This window comes from Rhinopithecus bieti, unplaced genomic scaffold (assembly GCF_001698545.2).
Source record: "Rhinopithecus bieti isolate Rb0 unplaced genomic scaffold, ASM169854v2 scaffold_19840, whole genome shotgun sequence".
Classification (NCBI taxonomy): Eukaryota; Metazoa; Chordata; class Mammalia; order Primates; family Cercopithecidae; genus Rhinopithecus; species Rhinopithecus bieti.
The window spans coordinates 1535888-1555295 of NW_016809771.1; the positions used below are offsets into that span (position 1 = coordinate 1535888).

General features: G+C 37.0%; 1 protein-coding gene across 1 annotated transcript in view; it reads left to right on the forward strand.

The window, feature by feature from the left end:
* The window catches only part of ENPEP (glutamyl aminopeptidase), an 88852-nt gene that overhangs the window by 3107 nt on the left and 66337 nt on the right, over window positions 1–19408 (forward strand). Inside the window, 2 exon segments of the mRNA XM_017890419.1 lie at window positions 10013–10154; window positions 12485–12616. Coding sequence (XP_017745908.1) covers window positions 10013–10154; window positions 12485–12616 — 274 coding nt within the window.

Here is a 19408-nt window from a genome sequence, read left to right on the forward strand (position 1 = left end):
CCAGTAGCTGGGACTACAGGCGCCCGCCACCTCGCCCGGCTAGTTTTTTTGTATTTTTTAGTAGAGAGGGGGTTTCACCAGGTTAGCCAGGATGGTCTCGATCTCCTGACCTCGTGATCCGCCCGCGCGGGGAGCGGTGGTTCATTGTAATTTTTTAAAACAAATTCTATTGTTGAGCATTTGAGTTGTTTCTAGTATTTTATTATTATAAACAAATCACCAAAGAACATAGTTCTAAATACCTCTTTGTATGTGCATCTGTTTATTTCCTTAGGATATAGTCCTAAAAATAGAATTGCTGGGTCAAAGTGTACAAATATACCAAGATATTGTAATAGTTACTTTGTTTACTGATAACATAAATAATATACATTTATTGAAGAAAACTCAGAAAACAGAGAATAATTATAAGAAAAAATAAATTCATCCATAAATTCTTTACCCAAGTATAGCCATTGTTAACATTTAGGCAGAGACTCTTTTAGTACTTTTCTGGACATAGATAGCTGTGGCATAATTATATTATACATAGTATTGTGTAACATGCTTTTTCAATATAGCATCAATGCTTTAATACAGTCATTTGGTGTTCTTCCACAAACGATTTGATGGATACATTGTAGGCCATTGTATGAATACAATGTAGTTGATTCACTTTTCCATTAAATGTGGGTATTTAAGTTGCTCCTATTTTTTCACCTATAAGGATCTAGAAGAAGGCACATACTTATATTGACTATCCTTGTAAATAACTATTTATGAATATTTTCTAATATTTCTTTAAGAAAATTCCTAGAAGATGGGCCAATACTACCTGTGTATAAACACGTGTATGTCTGGGTATGTATGTGTACATGCATATACATATATAACATATATATGCATGAATATGTGTATGCATGTGTGTGTGTCTCCAAACTGACTTCCAAAAAATATGTCCCAAACTCCATTTCCACCAACAATGTATGAAAGCGCCTATTTCTCTAAGCCTTATTAATAATACAATGATTTTTAAAAAGTGTTTGCCAATGGTAGAAGGAAGGGCAATATTCTGAAGAATACCCACCTTAAAGGGATTCTAAAAATTCATTAAAGTGAAAGCGAGTCAAGATTTTTAAAATATTATTGCTAAAACTTTAAAACTGCTTCTTAGATCATAAAGACAAGAGAAATTTTATCTGAGTAAAACCATCAAAATATTTATAAAATAAATGAAATAAAATTTTACACATATTAGGAAGGCCAAAAATGGAAACTACGTAGTTTCCATTAATGTTTGTATTATGTACTTTATAAGTCTAAAAAAGCACTATATACACAAATACTCTCACTCTTTGAGTTAATTTACAGTACCAGTTAATTTTGCCATAAAATGTATACCACAGAGCTGCCCTTCTGAAGCTCAGTTGACTTAACTTTGATTGGAGAATGTGAAATGACGGCGAGATTGGTGAGGAAGGCTGATGCTCAGTTCAGCTCTCTCTGAGGATTGGTGTTCCCAAGTTTGTGTGTTTCATTGGGAGCAGTTGAAGCTCTCACATTACAAAAGATGCTGCCAGTTCTGTACTGCACACACATGGTTTTGGAACAGATCTGGCGTCAGCTCAATAACCTCATTTAGGCTAAATGGAATACTTTTTGTTTTCCTTGTCTGAAATATTTCAAGCATATGAGAAAAGTGCATCATGCTTTTTTTTTTTTTCAAGCCTGTGAGTAATATTTTGGCAATGCAGCCTCTAGGAGTTCTCATCCACAGGCTCCATATAAGGGCCGCCAGAGGGAGTTCACCGGGGGCAGAGCCTTTCTTTCATACTATAAAGTGAGTTTCATCATATGTGACATTTGTATCATTTTAAACATCATCATAGTAATACATGTGAAGTACGGAGTCAAAAATTATATTTTCTGACCTTAATGTAAAATGTAGCTCCAGGATTGAGTATTAGCAGTTAGGGATATTAATGTGACAATCACAGTGCAAACTAAACAGGATTGCACTCAGCAGTCACCAAAATTACTTAATTTCTGCAAATACAATCAGGACTTTGAGCTTCACAAACTTCACAGCTACCTAAGATGCTTTCTCTCAAGATTGAGACATGGTGAAGAAAGGGGGCACAATTTAGAATTCCACATTGTCTTTCTGGGAACAGTTTTAGTGGGGCGTGGAAGGAGAAAGTTTGAGAAACATCCAGTCACTTTTCCTTTATTGATCTACCTCTTCCTACTCTCTAGTCTATTCTTTAGGGTCTGAGGAAATTCACTTGGAAGGATTGGAACCTTTGGAATGTTCCTCTGACCACACCCTCCTTCTTCCCATTTTCTCACCGTGTTATGTAGGATTTCCAGCTGTTCCCTTCCCTAAAAGAGTTTCCCTACACCCAAACTCCAAAGTATATATTTTCTTCTCTCCAAGATTTGGCTTTTCCTTGTAAGCATTTGAATTATGCTTACTTAGCATTTCCCAAAGTATGGACCGCAGAATTCCAGTTGCATGGGGATCTCAGTGGATATTACCAGAAAAATAGCAGGGGAGAGATTCTGTGGCTAAATCAGTTTGTGCAATAATACTAAATACACAATGATCTGTTTTGGATTTTGTTTTTTAATTATGGAACTTTTCAGAGACTTTTTTTTTTTTTTAAAGAGATGAGGTCCAGGCTGGAGTAGATCTTCTGGCTTGAACTCATGAGTTCATGAGTTCAAGTGATCCTCCCACCTCACCTTTCTGAGTAGCTGGGATTATAGGGTTTTCAGAGATTTTTATATGATAATGTCCTCTATGTAATTTCCCAACTATCTGTGGCTATAGATTCTTCTGTGGGGTTCTTAAGAGTAGGGATATATGTCTCTCATTTACTGTCTGGCACACAGTGAGCACTCAAATATTGTTAAATGGAATATATGGAAATATTTTCATATAAGCTCTCACATGACTAGTATCCTCTGGCAAATGCTGGGACACATTGCATTACCACAGCTCCTTTCCCATAAACGAGCCCAACTTCCACCAAGAACATCTCTACATTCCCACTTAGGTAAAAACTTTCCCTTGGTTCCTTTTCTCCCTACCCTGTGGAAAGGAAGAGTTTATGTGTGTGTGTGTGTGTGTGTGTGTGTGTGTGTGTGTGTGTATTTGTACTTAGAAATGTAAATTCCATAGTTTAAAGGCAGAGAAACAGTGGAATTGACAGGAAGTACAACCAGAATTTTAAAGAGATCATTTCTAGTTTGGGCTTCCAAGGTGTTCTTCGTAGCACTAGTAGGATTTAAGCTGAATTTTGATGTTACGGTGGGAGTTCAGCAGCAGAGACCAGTGAGAAAGTAAAAGCAGGCATAAAGGAAAGGCACTAAGTCAGAAAAGCATAGTGGGGACAAGAAAATTAGTTTGTAGGGGAAGTTTATATGAAGAGGCTAGCTAGACATCACTGAGGAAAACCCATATGGAGGAAAAGGAAAAATAGCCATGATAGGCATTATGAAGGAGAAATTACCTGGTGACTTTTTGGATATGGATGGTGAAAGAAAGAGTTAACTCAACTATACACTTGGATACATGAAAGATATTGGAGCAATCCAGGAAAGAGAAGGTAAGAATCAGATAGGAAAAGTAATTTCAGGATAGAGAAGAGAGGGCACAATGGAGAAAATAGTTTGGAGGTAAAGTAGTCAAGATTTGCAGATTGATTGACTACGAGGAAGGGTGAGTTAAAGTTATGGGTCTACAATACCCCAGCTAGCCTTCACCTCAGTTGATATTGGAAATAGGTGGGAAATAGCCACGTTAGAAGGGAAGGTCGTAAGTTCAGTGTCAGATGTGTTGATGGCTTGTCAGACATCTAGGAAGAGATGACTAGTAAGCACTTGCATATGTAAGTCTGAAGCACAAAGTTAGAGCTTGTAATAAAGATTTAGGAGTTGAGTGGAAACATCGGTGAGATAATCATCATTAAGTGTGTGTGTGTGTGTGTGTGTAATGTATTCTTACATGCATGGATGTGTATGTATACTCAAGCACATGTAGTTTTGAACTTGAAATTTTTATTGTATGTCAGTTTGTTGATTACATTCTTAGATTGGTATGCTGAGCTATTATCCCATTGTCAATAAGAATGTCAATAAGGAATAGATTTTTGGTTGAGCAAGGTGGCTCATGCCTGTAATCCCAGCCCTTTGGGAGGCTGAGGTGGGTGGATCACCTGAGGTCAGGAGTTTGAGACCAGCCTGGCTAACATGGAGAAACCCCGTCTCTACTTAAAATACAAAAATTAGTGGGGGGTAGTGGCACATGCCTGTGATCCTAGCTACTCTGGAGGCTGAGGTAGGAGAATTGCTTGAACCCAGGAGGCGGAGGTTGCAGTGAGTCAAGATCGCGCCACTGCACGCTAGCCTGGGTGACAGAGTGAGACTCCATCTCAAACAAACAAACAAACAAACAAACAAACAAAGAATATATTTTCTTTTTGGTCTTGTTTACTTGTTGCAGGAGGCTAAGTAAACTTATTTTAGAAGCAAGAAAACAAAAAGAAATTTTACTTGACCTTGAATATCTTCTATATAGAAAAAAAGCAATTGGAAAATAAAGTTAAATAACTAACTGGATAATTCAAACCACCATAAAAATACACAGAAGTCTGAACAACCTAGAGGGGTTGTTTTTCACCAGTCTGCGCCTGTACATAATTCTGGAACCCTTTATTTAGTCTATATAGACTTCTAGCATTGTGAATACCTGTTCTGAATCAGAAGCTCTGTGTTTAAGGATTTCACCCAAAACTTGCTGTTTATTTTGCTGGTTCAGCTATAAAATTGCTCAACACAGCTGGAGAGTCTTCCCTGGAAGCAGTATACCAGATGATTTATGAGATAATTAGGTACCTTTCTTGGTTTTTGTTTTTAGAATCGATTCAGAGTGATCCAAGCCATAGTTTTTGCTATCGTCCCTTCTCCCTCAGTTTTCTCTAGAGTCACCTTGATCTGATCCACTCAGAGATGCCAGAGAAATGCTCTTCCCTTTTGGAAATGACTAAATTGCATAGACTATCATTTTATTGTTCTAGGTCTAGTAAGTGACCTATTAATGTGGCATAGGGGGGCCCTTGTGGGAAGGTGGTTTACTCCAACACATTTGCCTGGCGTGATAATTATTCAGGACATATCCACAAGTCACTCCTGAACATATTGTGCTATTAGTCAGCCTTTTTCTCTTAATTTGCAACACAAGTCATCTGATTTTAATTGCTGAATAAAACCTTCCCAAATAAGTTGTGACCTAGAATTGTTTTGTATTGTTATCTCTTATTCCTTGTTTTCAACTTTGCATACACTTAGAAAAATTTAGGGCCGACTGATGGAATTCAGGATATATAAAAGGAGCTTTTGAGTTATTCTGAAGTTCATGAGAAAAGAACAGGTTACCATTTTAAAATGCTTATATTGCATATAGTGTATATACACCAAGTAATTTTGTTCCAGTATGTATTACAGTCAAATGAAAGAATTTGAAATATTTCAGATTGTGAAAGTGCTAGGTCACAGTTAGCATTCTAGATTTATAAGAAGTAGATTCTTATATTCTAGATTTATAAGATGTAGAATGAGGTATATCCTAACCGCATTATGTAAATTTTAAGGGAGTTTCAAATGTATTACTACATGTAATCTACCCCTTCTCCTTTCCCCATAATGCTGTGAAGAGGCCATACATGCTCTGGTGACCAGGTTTTACAGATGAGGACACTAAAAGTCTGGGGTTTTGTGACTTGGTCAAGATCCCACTTAAGTAGCTGAAGTGGATTAGAATGTAAGAATGTTTGCTCTTAGAAAAGGGTTTTCCCCATAAAATCATATTGGCTCTGAACTTAAAAAAAGAAAAAGAAAATAAACATTATATAGCTCTTCTGGTTGATGAATGTCACTGTATCTATATCTGGGTCACTGTGATTGAGTTAGACTTGCTGTGATTGACATTTGCTGAGAGGACCACTAAGCTGGACCAAACACACTGCACAGAGAAATCTCCCACACTGTTCTGTTCCATGTCCGTTGGCAAGCTCAGGAATACGCTAGTTTAGAAAGGTAGTTTTTGCCTACAATCAAGCAGAATATCTTTTAAAAAGAGAAGGTAAGAAAAGGATTGAAAATTATTTTCTTTCCTGGATTCTTAGGAATATATATGTGTGTGTGTGTGTGTGTGTGTATGTGTGTGTGGTGTATATATACTATATGATAATATATATATATTATATATAGATATTCATATTCTAGCATCCAGCCAAGAGTAAAATAGAGTATTTGAAAACATACCCCATGGCTATAGCTTAGGAAAGTGTAATTCCACTCGCTCCTTCCTCTCACCTCCCACACACGAAGATGTGTGTGGTGCGCGCATGCACGCGCACACACTCACACACACTCATTTTCTCAAATTAGTTAGCTGGCCTATTTCTGAGGTGTGACTCAGCGGAGACATTCTTGCAAGGAGCGACTTTTACTTTTCCTCTGCCTCTGGAAGACATCAGAAGCCAGAAGAATTCAGAAGAAAAAGGCAGCTGACTAAACATGGGGTTGGAGCTTGGTGGATCTTACTATAAAACTTTCATACTCTGGGAAAATGTACAGGCTTTTTTAGAATCTGATATATTTGCAATTAACTACAATCTGCAAGGTGTTTAGAAACTTCAATTGACTAAACTGTTAATGTCACAAAACTAATCAATGATTATTCTTTTGCAGAATGAATTCTTAACTGAGGCTTTTCTTGGATAACTTTATTGTGACATAATTTCAAACTCATAGGAAAAGTTATAAGAATGGTACTAGGAATTCCTAGAAATACTTAACCTAGATTCACCAATTGTTTACATTTTAGCCCATAACCCTTCCCCTTCCTTTCCAGAGCACATGGAAACATCCTCTCCCTTTATCCCTTAACATCAGAGCATATTTCTTAAATACAGGGGCATTCTCTAAAATAAGCATAGTGCAGTCGTCAAAATCAAGAAATTTAACATTGATACAATTATCTAATTCACAGTCTGTAATAAAATTTTTATCAACTAACCTAACGATGTCTTTTTAAATGATTTTTTTCCCAGTCCAGTACCCAGTCTGGAATGGTGCATTGCATTTAGTGTCATGCCCTTTTAGACTCCTTTAAACTTTAAACTAAAAGAAGTCCCTTAGTCCTTCTTTGTCTTTCTAAAGTTAGTATTTTTGAAGAATACAGACCAGCTATTTTGTAAATGTTTTAGCTTGTCTGATTTTCCTCATGATTTAAAAATGCAAGTTAAGCTTTTTTTTTTTTTTTTTCTTTGACAGGACTATTACAGAAGTGATGTGTCTCTCTCAGGAATCACATTAGAGACACATGGTGCTTGTTTGAACTCTTATTAGTGATGCTTCCTTTGATAGCTTGCTTAAGGTAGTGTCCAGCAAATGTCTCCATTGTAAAGTTACAATGTTTCTCTTTAGGTAACTTTCAGGGTGTTTTTTTGAAACCTTGCAAATATCCCTTCCTCCCCAAACTTTCACCCCCTTGATTTGGCACCCACTGATGATTTTTTAAAATCAATTTTCCTTCAAATATTATTAGTAGACAATCTACTGGAAGGAAGAAATTTCCCTTGTCACCCATTTATTTATTCATTTTAAAAGTCAGAGTAAAACTCAGAGATTGTTAATTTATTCAATGAGTTATAATCCCATTGTTTATTTTGATGTTCCAATACTCCCATATTTGGCCAAAGGCAGTCAAATCATTGACTGTAATAAATCCTTGAATCAAAATAAAATGCATGCTCTTCTCATGATCTCTGATATTTTCCTGATCTGGCCTCTGCTGACCTCATGTCCAACTTATCTCTGGCTCCAGTCCATCTGGATCAGTGTTCTTTAGCCACACTGGACACCTTTCAATTCTTCAACCACATCAGGTTCTTTTTCATCTTAGGGACTTTGCACTAATGGTTCCTTCTACTTGAACATATTTCCCTGAATCTCCACTTGCCTGGCTTTTTCTTATTATTTAGATCTTGGCAAACCAAGAGATTGTGACTACTCTACCTAATGTTGTTGCTTACCACTTTTCCTAGTCATTCTTTGTCTCTTCCAGTGTTTTATTTTCTATATAGCTAACATCACTCTCCTAGATTATTTATTTATTTGTGTATCTCGTCTAACACCCTGTAAGCCATCTGGAATGTAATCTATACACGTAACCGCCCAGTCGGTTCACTGTGCCCGCTGCCTAGACAGAGCCGATTTATCAAGACAGGGGGAATTGAAACGGAGAAAGAGTAATTCATACAGAGCCGGCTGTGCAGGACACCGGAATTTTGTTGTTACTCAACTTTGTCTCCCTGAGCATTTGGGGATCAGAGTTTTTAAGATAATTTGGCGGGTAGGGGCTTGGGAAGTGGGGAGTGCTGATTGGTCAAGTTAGAGATGGAATCATACAGGGTCGAAGTGAGTTTTTCTTGTTGTTTTCTGTTCCTGGGTGGGATGGCAGAACTGGTTGAGCCAGATTACTGGTCTGGGTGGTGTCAGCTGATCCATCAAGGACAGAGTCTGCAAAATATCTCAAGCACTAATCTTAGGTTTTACAGTAGTAATGTTATCCCCATGAGGAATTTGAGGAGGTTGAGACTCTTGCAGCCTGAGGCTGCATGACCCCTAAACTGTAATTTCTAATCTTGTAGCTAATTTGTTAGTCCTGCAAAGGCAGACTGGTCCCCAGGGAAGAAGGAGGTCTTTTCAGGAAAGGGCTATTATCAATTTGGTTTCAGAGTCAAACCATGAACCGAATTCCTTCCCAAAATTAGTTCAGCCTGCACTCAGGAATGAACAAATACAGCTTAAAGGTTAAAAGCAAGATGGAGTCGGTTAGGGCTGACGTTTTTCACTGTCATAATTTCCTCTGCTATAATTTTGCAAAGGCAGTTTCACACAGCAGCCAGAAAAATGTCTGCAAATGTGTGCATGCATGCATAGGTGCTTGTGTGTGCATGTGTGTGTGTGTGGGGAAGGGACTCAATTAATATTTCTTGGATGAATGGATAATGTAATAATTTAGCCTGATATTCTTTATGGTATGTCTTTCTTAGTTTTGAGAATCCTGAACGACAACATTTTTCTGTATACATATTATTAATGAATAGAAATGACCATTTCTTTACTTTTATACTTTTTACTTTGCTTGATTTTCTAATAAGCAAATATACAATATTCTCTTACTGTAATATGTCTACATGTAAGAAGTGTATGCTTATTGATTTTTTGAGCAATTACTCAGAAAATAATATTTTCACCTTGAAATTATGAAAATAGTAAACAGTAACATTTTAGTTTACATAAGCATATGCCTAGTTAGAGCCATAAAAATAAATGCTGCTGTCTCTTTTTAAGAGTGAGCTTTAATCTGGGACAAAGGTTACTTCACCTAGGAGATTACTCAGCACTGCCTTTACATGGAAATGAAACTGGGGGTTTTGTCCCTGGTGTAACATAAATAACAAAGAATGTGCCATTAGAGGCAGGGACTGGGGACTCTGTAATAAACTCCACTCTGTGACAGAAGACAGCTGTTCACTTCCCATAAGGGCAGTTAGACACAAGCTTTTAAGTTTGGCTCTCTGTTTATCTACTTGTTGCTCAATGGGTTTGGAGTGGAGAGAGTACTAGCTCATAATTGGATTTATTTTTGCTCCTCCACAGAATTTTAGTTATGGCACCAAAATAGCTGTTAGGTTGATGCAGAAGTAACTGTGGTTTTTGACAAATAAATATGTGAATGAAATATCTGAAGCAATCTGTCTCAGAATTTTTTAAAAATTTGTTAACCTAAAATTCCAGGAAATCTTTTGACAAGTATTTGATAGTCTTCTAAATGGAACCTCGTTTTTGGAAATGTAATAGTTATAATTGCATAGCTGATTTTCTTTTCCCCAGGAATAGAGACACAGGGGTTGTCAGAAGAAGCAGCATGCATTTTGTTTGTGTGTTTCTTTCTAAGGAGCATAGCGGCCACCGATCATGAACCGACAGATGCCAGGAAATCCTTTCCTTGTTTTGATGAGCCCAACAAAAAGGCAACTTACACAATATCTATCACCCATCTCAAAGAATATGAAGCACTTTCAAATATGCCAGTGGCGGTAAGTATTTTTTAAATGTTTTGTTTATGCAGAGAGTCTATTGACAACATTAGGCCACTTACCTGATTTTCTGTGAAAGAGAACCTATTGAATTCTAAAACTAAATGTGCACTAATAGTTTATTTAGCCGAGTGAAATACATTTTGGCATTCTTTTTCTTTGAGTCCTAGAAGTCTGTAAGATATCACAGTCTGGTAAGAAAGGCACACTGGTGTTTCTATGCAAGAGACAATGCCGTAGACACATACATCTGCTTGGGCTCTGCTTAGCTGCCAGCATCCCTGAGTCGTGACACATTGCAGTAATGGCAAGCTAATGGAATTACAGACTTGAAAATATTTGAGGGCTACTCACTATTTAGTTTTCAGGTGAATATAAACCCAGTTTTTGTTTTTGTTAAAAAAAAAAAGATAAAGCTACTATAAAAAAAAATCATCACTTAAACACTGGGTTGTGGAAGCAAGCTCCAGGGAACACTTTGCCCATAGACTCTTTTGGTGAATGGGAAGTGCTTGTTAAATGTCTGGAGAAAAAAACAGGCTATAAAAAAAGATGAGTTCATGTCCTTTGCAAGGACATGGATGAAACTGGAAACCATCATTCTCAGCAAACTAACGCAGGAACAGAAAACCAAACACCGCATGGTATCATTCATAAATGGGAGTTGAACAATAAGAACACGTGGACACAGGGAGGGGAACATCAACACCAAGTCCTGTCAAGGGGTCGGGGGCTAGGGGAGCGATAGCACTGGGAGAAATACCTAATGTAGGTGATGGGTTGATGGATGCAGCAAACCACCATGGCACGTGTATACCTATGTAACAAACCTGCATGTTCTGCACATGTATCCCAGAACTTAAAGTATAATAAATAAATAAATTAAATTAAAAAAAGAAAAAAGAGAAAAAATTTTTAAAAGGCTGATAATTTCTGCCTGCATAAATTATTCATTAACATAAAACACTTTTCTCTGTTATTGCATCTATCCCCATAATGGATAATGTTGTTACCTAGAGTTTCATTACCTCAAAGTTGAGGTTTCATACTTTATACATTTGACATGTAAAAGGGTCAGGCTCATCTTTAGGTATAATAATCAGAAGGACACTGGCCCCAAATTATGTCTCCCATCTTTTTGATCCACTATTTTCAATATTATCTTAAAATTCATCTTTTTAAATGATAAAATGTTCCTTGAGAAAGCAACAACAAAATGAAGCAAATAAACACTTGAGGATTAAAATGTACTCTTAGCAGCCATCCATGCCTCAGTGAGAATTAATTACCAATTTGTTTTTTTCTAAGGTTTGATTGGAGAAGAAAGAGGAAAGGATAAACTTAAAGTATGACACACCAATCTAGATGAAGTTGGGGGGGAAAATGGCAAATTCACCAACTTCTGCTTAAGATCTTCCCTTATGCCCTTTTCACTGTGCAGAGTTACACCTTACCTTCTACTAGATCCAAATAGTAGTCCTGGAAGAAGGAGAATATCTGGGTTCTTAGGAGATCAAAACTAACACTACTAGGTTTTTATGGTAGAGTAATGTAGCCTGGAGCCCCACCACGATTATACAAGGGCATGCACACACATGCTTGAAGTGTCAGCGGCACCCATTCTAGTCCAGCCTCCCTCACTTAATCTGTTTTTAAACCATCCCAAATAGAGTGGCTGCAGGAGATGTGGAAATGTTTAATAATGGAAGCAGGAGTTGGGCAAGTATTCATGGTTGAAGTGTTAGGATTGGTGATCGACAGTGAGGACAGCAGAGCTGGCATGGACAAAACAACCCAGATAGGTCAATAGTTGTGTCAAGCAATAGAATCCTTCTCTCTGTCCATGGAGACCGAGGCACTGACTTCAGTGACGATACCTTTGGCCTTTGAAGTAGACAACCAAAGATGGAAAAGAGAAGCCAATGTTCCACTACACTGGGTACAGCAATTGCCCTCCTGCACAGTCGAATCAGCAAATACCTGAGCACAAGCCTGTTTTTCATTAGGAGATTGCAGTACTCTCAAATATTATGGTCAGCATGATGTGTTTAGTGTAGACAGATAAACTCCTATTCAACTGATAGTCCAGTCAACATTTTATTTCTCCCTGAAAAACCTAATACAGTGTGTAATTCAGTCAGTCTTTAACAGTTCTAAAAACAAAGTAAATTTTCCTATAGTCTTTTCCACAGGACCACAAACAATTAGACCGCTAAGCTTTGACAAAGGACTTCTGACTAGAAAGCAAGGTTTGGGGCAATCGTTTGTTTGTCTTGCATGTATATGATTGATATTTTGACAGCTAAAAGTTTATCTTTTCTTTTCAATAGAAAGAAGAGTCAGTGGATGATAAATGGAATCGAACAACTTTTGAGAAGTCTGTCCCTATGAGCACGTACCTGGTGTGCTTTGCTGTTCATCAATTTCACTCTGTAAAGAGAATATCAAATAGTGGAAAACCTGTGAGTCTCATTATATTTTAAAACTTTACCACCTATGCATTTGTAATTAATTTTCTACCTTTTTTGAGTAGGCTTTTTTTTTTCCCCCCCAAACAACATGCCAGAAAAACCCATTAGTCCCCAGGGTCTGTGAACTTGATAATACATAGAACAATATAGAAAAATGTAGGCTGAAAGGACACAGGTAAAAAATAAACCAACACAACTGACATAGATATTTATGGCCTTAAATTATTTCAAGAGAACATTTGCTATAAATCAAAAACTATCTCCTAAGTATACCAGCACAAATATGTTAACATGTTTGGGTATGCCCAATCTAAAAAAATGGTTGGGTATATGTGTACCTCTCTCAGATATAAACTAGAGAGAGAGGAAGAAACCTGAGGTAAAGGAATATTCTTCAAATGACGAGGCACTGAGAAGTTTATGGCTCCATTCCTATATGTAATCAAAATGGGTAGCAGCAAAGTATCCAAAAGCATTTTTTTAAAGTATGATAAAATATAAATAAGCTTTTCAAAAAAATATCAAGACGACTAGTTCAATGGTTTTCTTTTTTTTTTTTTTTTTGAGATGGAGTCTTGCTCTGTCACCCAGGTTGGAGTGCAGTGACGAGATCTCAGCTGACTGCAATCTCCACCTCCCGGGTTCAAGCGATTCTCTTGCCTCAGCCTCCTGAGTAGCTGGGATTACAGGCGCCCGCCACCACGCCTGGCTAATTTTTGTATTTTTAGTAGAGACGGGGTTTCACCATATTGGTCAGCTTTGTCGCAAACTCCTGACCTCAGGTGATCCACCAGCCTTGGCCCCCTAAAGTGCTGAGATTACAGGCGTGAGCCACCGCGACCGGCCTAATCGTTTTCTTTGGAAGAACCACATACTTTTACCTAATTAATTTTTTTCATTTTGGAGGCCCCCATTTTGCTTATGTCCTGAACATATGTTCAGGTTGTCTATTAGGCCAGTTCCAGTTAATCCACCTCTGCGCCATATAGTTTAAATATATAAAGCCTCACCATCTTTGCAATATAATTTTATAAGGAGGAAATCATCACCCCCATTTTAGAGATGAGAAAAATTGAAGTTTAATGAATTTAGGTTATTTATTCAAGATGACCCAGCTGGCAAGTGGTAGAGACTTAAATTCCAAACTCCTTCCAAATACTGTATCTTGTTTAGCCTTCTGAAGTATGATATTCTGAAAATATCTTTACCTCTTCATCAGTCATTGGAGGAGAGAGGATGGATTCCTCTATTTCCTGTGAAATTAACAAAGGGAAAATTTGCCTTTGCTTTGGTGTAGTAGGAGTTGATATTTAGATGTCCTCAACCTGGGTTGCCAGCATGCTGCCTATACTGTATCGAAATTATAGCGAGTGGCGGATGTCCACAGACCTTTTCAAAGGGGTCGCATATCATGAGGACTCATCCATATTCTAACTTTCCCTTGCCACATAGGTTGCTTTGATGCAAACTTCAGTCATGGTAAAGGGAACTACCAGTGGCTGACAGATAATATTAGGTATGAAAAGGAAATGGCTTCAGAAAGAGGAAGTTGTTTTTTCTAGATTGTGCTGAGTGCAGTCGATGGCATTCCTCTTGCTTAATATAGAGGTGAGAACATTAGTCAAGCTTGCTTTTTTCTTTCAGTCTCATAGCAAACATGCAATTTTCATCTGAAGCTGCTTTCTTCATCATTGAAAATTCTATTGCATGGCTGTCTTTCATCATGTGCAGGTGTTTCCCACACCAAGTTTTAAAAATTATTATTACATTCTGGGCAAATTTTTCTATTTGAGGTAGAAATACCAAGAGGAAACAGAAAGGCTAAGCAATTGTACTAAAGATGACAGAGTCTCGTAGGTAAGAACAATGCATTTAACCAATCAGCAGAGGACATAGTATTTGCAGTTATTTTCTAATAATGACAGTGAGCTTGAATTTCCAATATGACTCTATCACCAGGTCCTCTGACCAAGGACACTTACTTGTAATATTATACTAGCTAGGTAAATTGTTAGAGCCTGTACCAGTTGGTTAGCTGGGTTCTTAGGACGGGTTTTATGTAAAGGATTTGAAGGGACATAGTGAAAAACTACAGTTTTGTGAAAGATTTCAAAATGTCCTGTAGGTGATAATTATTTCTTAAATGGTTTTTCTATGAAAACTGAAAGCATAACATTTTGTCTTAAATAAGTGATGCATTCCATCATTTGGGAGGGAAACAAACATAATATTGTTTTAATACATTACTTTCCAATCGTCTATTTTATAAAAGATCAACAGAAGCCAAACTCCCTTTTAAAATTTCTCAGAGGCTCTGAGCCAGAAAAGTTCCAAGAAAATGAGATGTGCCGCTTTCCCCTTTCTCCAACCCTTCCATAGAAGATAGGCAGCCAGAGTTTCCCCTCCTGAAAAAACTGTGGGTCCGTTTCCTTTAAAAGTTGAACAGAACCTTATGGGAGAAATTTAAGGCATCTAGTGTGAATGCAAATGCTCCACAGTGAATTCCTCCTATTTGGCATTTGGGAGGTTCGCCTCCTGGCTCCCTACCCACTCACTGTAAGTTGAAATCTAATAGTTGACACCCACCCAAGTACAAACTGCTCCTGGTATGATTTCCTACTCCAGAGAGTTACAGAAAAACCAACCTACTTAAATCTATTGAAATGTAACACCAGAGGAAACTCACACCAGCCTCAGAGTCCTACATTCTTAGAACTTAATAGACAAGCTAAGAACAACCAGGTATGTGAGGAAAACAAGTAACATAAAAGAAAAACATCTAAGACAAATAGAAACACAGTGGGAGAAAATAGTGATAATTGGAAAAACAAAAGAGAATTCCAAAAGTCATAACAAAATTAAACATGTATACATACACACAACCTTTAATTAATATATTCAAAATTCAAGAATATGATTGTCATAAAATAAAACCAAAAGTGATGAGAAAGCAATCAGAAATAGTAGTCAGGGCCGGGCGCGGTGGCTCAAGCCTGTAATCCCAGCACTTTGGGAGGCCGAGACGGGCGGATCACGAGGTCAGAAGTTCGAGACCATCCTGGCTAACACGGTGAAACCCCGTCTCTACTAAAAAAAAATAAAAAAAACTAGCTGGGCGAGGTGGCGGGTGCCTGTAGTCCCAGCTACTAGGGAGGCTGAGGCAGGAGAATTGCGTGAACCCGGAGGCGGAGCTTGCAGTGAGCTGAGATCCGGCCACTGCGCCCCAGCCTGGGCGACAGAGCAAGACTTCGTCTCAAAAAAAAAAAAAAAAAAAAAAAAAAAAAACAGGAAAATAGGAAAATAATAATCCCAATACCTGCTCTGTTAAACTCATAGGTTGTTTTTGTTTGCTTGTTTGTTTTTCTTTTTTTCTTTTCTGTTTTGTTTTNAGTCAGAGTTTTAGAACATGATTTCCAAAGCATGACTTGGTTCTGATCCCCAGGAACCTGTTTCTGACCAATTCCTTCCAAAACTGGAGCTCAGTGTGCTTATAGCTCCTGATCCTTATGTCTTGTTCCCATTTTTATATTTTATCACTAATTTCTGAGTATTAGGATTAGTGGGGTACATCAAAGCATCCCTTTACTGTACCACCTGGACCCAAAGTCATTTTATTACTTTTTTAGTAAAAAACAAAAATAAAAAATGAAGCCATGTAGCTGTTTTGTACACCATTATTAGGTGACTATTCTTATTCACTCTTCTTCTGGTACATTAACCACCTGCTATTCATAATCAGATTATACTATGCAATCTAAAAATCTATAATGCCCTGATTAAACTCTCTTGGGCATATTTGCCTCTCTGACAATAGTTCCTTTATATCAATAAGCACAGAATCAATGTCTGTATTCTTAATTGTTTAGTTGGAGAGAGTATAGCCGACTTTAGAGTTGAACCATTCATTATGTTTAAAATATCCTTGTTGCTCATGAGAAAAATTAAACTGGTTTTGAAGGTAGCTCAGAAGTCTTTTCTCTCTTCATGTTTTCCTTTTAAATTAATTGCATTGCATTTTGATTCAATTCTAAACAGAGTAACATGAAGAGTTACTAAGAATAGTTTAGCAACAATTGAGGCCAGCCGCTGATGGAAGGATTTTTTACAACTCTGCAAGAAATCTACTCCTGAGGCCTTCTTCAGGTTTAGTTGATTGATTAGGGTTTTACAGTAAATTAAATCACTGAATTTTGCCACAGAAAAATAAAAAAGTGGATACACCCTGAACTGTGCATAGTATGGAAAGATTATATGACTTTTTAGTTATGTGAACAAACTGTCTAGTTATTGTTTAAAAAAAAAAAAACAAAACGTAATCCTATTGTTCCCGCAGGAGTCATCAGAGAGGAAACAATATTCCCAATAAGCATGTCATGAACCTGAGAGTTCAGCACAAAGTTCCCCATTGGAATATATTGCAATTCATTTTCAAACCAAGAACAATGTACATTATAAATATATTTTTGAGTTTTTAAAATTATAGGTTTAATTCATGTACGTTATTGAAAATTGAGAAAACACAAAGTAAGAAAAAGAAATCACCTGTATTAGTATACATAAAATCATTTGAAGTTGTTAGGTTTGTGATGATGCCTTCTGAGGTACAGTTGGTCTAAGGTAACTTTCCCAGAATGCTTTCGCTTTGCATGAGTCTTTAAGGAATCAAATTCAGGACGAGTTAAATGACAATGGTGACTGGGCGCTGTGGCTCGTGCCTGTAATCCCAGCACTTTGGGAGGCTGGGGTGCTCAGATCATTTGAGGTCAGGAGTTTGAGAGCAGCCTGGCCAAAATGGCGAAACCCTGTCTCTACTAAAAATACAAAAATCAGCCGAGCGTGATGGCGCATGCCTGTAATCTCAGCTACTCGGGAGGCTCAGGCAGGAGAATCGCTTGAACCCAGGAGGCAGAGGTTGCAGTGAACCGAGATGGCGCCACTGCACTCCAGCCTGGGTGACAGAGCAAAACTGGGTCTCAAAAATATAAATAAGTAAATAAATAAAAAATAAATGGCATGAGTGATTCTGTTGCTGATAAACAAAAATCTCAGGAGGCCTTGAATTTCTTTGGGCACATTTGGCATCTGTATTTTACAAAGAAGTATGTGCAAAAACAAGAAATTAGCTTGTCAGAATTTATTTCAACTCTAGTCAAGTTTTCCTTGGCTTTCCTGAACAGAAGAGGAAGTTGGGAAGAATTATTCACTAGGAGAATGCTGGTGTAAGATATTATCCATTTAATTAGGCTTATACTATGACCATATTAATTCTTATATCTCAGTAGAAGGGATTATGTTGTACTTTCTTCCAAAAAGTCTTACCAGATGATCGCTGAATAATTGCATTTAGGATTTTATCTGTGAATGGGTTCTTCCTCCTGTCTGTGTCTTCTTACTTGCTTCCATTGTTTGGCTGGATTAGAAAGATTGGCTGAGGGCAGAGAGTATGTATGTGTATATGCCATGGATTTTTAAAAACAGCCTATCTTTATAACAGTTTTAGGTTTTGTGCCAAAGACTTTGATTTATGTATTTCTCTTCATAGAAATAATCTTATTTTTTAAGTTTCATTGCTTTAATGCTCAGAGGTATATTTTTAAACTTCTTATTTTGAAATTTAGATTTACAAGGAGATGCAAAGACACAACAGAGTCTCCATGTAACCTTCCCTTAATGTTAATATCTTATAAAACCATTTATCAAACATTCGTCAAATCTAAGAAATCAATATAACACAATACTATTAACTAAACAGCAGTTTTTACTTGGATTTCACCAGTTTTTTCACTCATGTGCTTTTTCTGTTCCAAAATTCAATAGATGATACATCTACATTATACTTAGCAGTGTGTCTCCTTAATTCATTCCAATATATGACATTTCTCAGTTTTTTTTCTTTTTTACGATCCTGACACTTTTTTTTAAGAGTACTGTTCAGATATTTCGTAGAATGTTTCTCTGTTTGGGTTTCTGTGATGTTTCCTTAAGATTAGACTGAGGCTTTGGATTTTGGAGAATACCACAGAGGTGAAGGGTCCTTTTCATCACATCCTATCAGGGGGTACATGACATCCTCATGACTTATTCCTGGTGATGCTAACTTTGATCACTTGGTTGAGATGGTGTCTGCTAGGTTTCTCTGCTGTAGTTTACTAGTTTTCTTTTCCATCTTCTGTTTGTTAGAAGCAATCACTAAATGCAGTCCACACCCAAAGGTAAGAGAGTTAAGCTCCACTTCCTGGAGGGAGGAGTAACAAAGAATTTATGGATATACATTATGACCACCACAGTGATTAATAAATATTTAGGGAGTGATAATGAAAGGCTGTGTAAATACCCTGTTTGTTCTTCAGTTTTTGACCACTTATTGTAGCATTCCACAGTGGATGTCCACAACAACTGTTATTGTGGTGTTCTAAAGGTGATTTTTCTGTTTTCCTCAGAATTATTTTGACATGCGTTCATTTCATTATTTTAAAAAGTTATTTTGGCTGTGGCTTTGCTAAGTTTTCAGAATGAATTTGATTTCTAAAACATTTTAATTAGAGTTTTTTAAATTAATCTCTTTACTGGAAGGGTTATCTTTAAATTGAAGGTTATTAATCTTCCTTGAATGAATCTGTTTAATTTAGCAAGCCATGGAGGATTGCTAATGATTCTTATTTTTAATTTAAATTTACAAAAATATAAAGAAAATAATAAAAATAATGTAAAATTTTATGGGGTAATTTAGATTTTTTTAATGTTCATTTTTTAATTTCTTTTTTTTTCTTTTTTTTTTTTTTT